Source organism: Schistocerca serialis, chromosome 2 (genome assembly GCF_023864345.2).
Source record: "Schistocerca serialis cubense isolate TAMUIC-IGC-003099 chromosome 2, iqSchSeri2.2, whole genome shotgun sequence".
Lineage (NCBI taxonomy): Eukaryota > Metazoa > Arthropoda > Insecta > Orthoptera > Acrididae > Schistocerca > Schistocerca serialis.
Genome location: NC_064639.1, coordinates 232,164,064 through 232,166,189, shown reverse-complemented (window position 1 = coordinate 232,166,189; position 2,126 = coordinate 232,164,064). Strand labels below are relative to the sequence as shown.

Genomic DNA, 2,126 nt, shown 5'->3' with positions numbered 1-2,126 from the left:
AATACCTAATCCGAATTTTTCTTTTGTTTCCTTTACTCCTTGCTCAATATACAGATAACATCGGTAAGAGGCTACAACCCAGTCTCGCTCCCTTCCCAACCACTGTGATACAAATGAATAAATATGCAATGACCAATATTTTAGTAAAGAACAGCAGTTCTTAATGGAAAAATGTCTAGATTATTACTACAGCAAGACTAAAACTTACAATGAACAACGTATTCCAGTTAGAGGCTGGAGTAATCACATCAAGAATGTGGGACGTGTTGGAAAAATGGCAGTAAAGAACCCGAGTACAGGCTATTGATCAACAGTATAAAAATATGGGGGGCGTATTGGTTAATGTAGTCGTTTGCAATTCACTTTAGACATCAATAGACAATTAGTAAATGAGATTGTGGCAAGCTGATAAGTCTGACGTCGATTATGAAAATACACGCCAGTCTTGCGGCAATTTACACACAGACAAGCGTGAGTTGAATTTAGGCATTTAGTGATGTTACTCCGGTTCGAAAAGTTCCACTGCTAGGGAGATACAAGGACTTGTAAAGTTTCCTCAGTTGCTTCGTTTCTTTCTGAGATTTCTCACTGTCACTGGTAGACATTAAGCTACATATCTGCATTAAACGCAATGCCCGTGGCTTACGGGAAGAATCGGATGATTCTTCGTGTATGCTTCGAACCGATATACGAACTGTGGAGGATATTTGGGCTGATTTCTTTCACGAAGGAAAGTAGATACAAGACGTGTTCCAAATTTTGCAAGAACAATGTTTGCAATATATTAATGACAATGTCGACTTTCTGGTTCTTAGTAACAGTGATTGTCATAATGGTGAATTTGGCTTCAAACATAATGGTATACCGTTCCATCTCAGACTTAATTACTTTTACATACACAATCACAGATACTCTGTCATCTTTGCAGCTGGTGCTACCGATGGGGGTATGCATTGTAACTGACCATCAAAACCTGCGGCGTTACTTCAAGGAGCTGAAGTACACAGATGCTCATCTACAGTCGAAGAAAGAAGACAACATGAAGACATTGGGAGGATTCCTGCTGGCTGTATACCTGACTGTGGCAGTTGCAGTTTTCGCCACTAGTGGTCTAAAGACTGCCCGAATGTATTCGTGCCTGCTAATAATATATTTTTTATTCTTCGACATTTTGGTGACGCTGCAGTTCGTTCTGCTGGAACTCGAGCTGTGGGCGCGGTTCCGCTTCCTGCATTCCCGCCTGCTTGAGATTGTCCCACCGCGCCACACACCGGCGCCGCTTTTTCGACCCACGAGGTCACTGTCTCCACCTCCCAGCAGACTTCGCCAGTTGTTAGAGGCGTACTTGGCACTGGGTCGCGCTGCCCAGCTGCTGCAGGACAACTTCGGAGCGCAGGTGGCTGTCACTGTTGCGCAGTCGGTGTGCTGCTCCACTCGAAGCGCCTACGAAGTGCTGCTGAAACAGCTGCAGCCTCAGTGGACCTCACAGCTGCACCTCAGCTCTTCGGTGGGCAACTCATTCATGTGGTTTGCGACTCACTGGCTACGACTGTCCACCGTCGCGCTGTCGTGTGCGGCGGTTGAACAAGAGGCGGCTGCTTCCACTGCCCTCTTCCTGAGGGCCTCTGTGGCGTATGAAGGTCGCTGTCCAGAACTGGAGGCCTTCTTGCCTCTCCTGGTACACAGTCCTCCACTGCGCTTCTCTGCCGCCGGCTTCTTCACGGTCGACCGCCGGCTGCTGGTGTCAACACTAGCCCTTGTCGTCACTTACGTCGTCATCTTGGCTCAGATTACCCCGGCACAGTAAGCTCCTGCTGTGTGAACAACATATGTAATGGTAAATGGCAGCGTAACCCGCTCACGAATGGAGGTAATTCTTAAGTGCTATTCATCTGGCTGGTACGTTTACATAGTAGAAACATACAAGACACAGTTGAGAGCTTGTGTTGAAGCAGCTTAGCTTGCGATAAGAGTTTGCTTTTGCTATGAGTAGACTGTGATATGCTAATGTGAGCTCATACGTTATCGCAGATGGCAATTGAGACCTGAATGTAATTTAGCGATTGGAAGTGACTAATGTAGGTAAGACACTATACACTAATGATTTCTGCAGGTATTATTATATT

General features: G+C 45.9%; 1 protein-coding gene across 1 annotated transcript; it reads left to right on the top strand.

Moving 5' to 3' along the window:
* Positions 1–940: 940 nt before the first annotated feature.
* LOC126455866 (uncharacterized) lies at positions 941–1,807 on the top strand. Its single transcript, XM_050091626.1, has one exon. The coding sequence runs from the start codon at positions 941–943 to the stop codon at positions 1,805–1,807; it is 867 nt and encodes a 288-aa protein (XP_049947583.1).
* Positions 1,808–2,126: the final 319 nt, after the last annotated feature.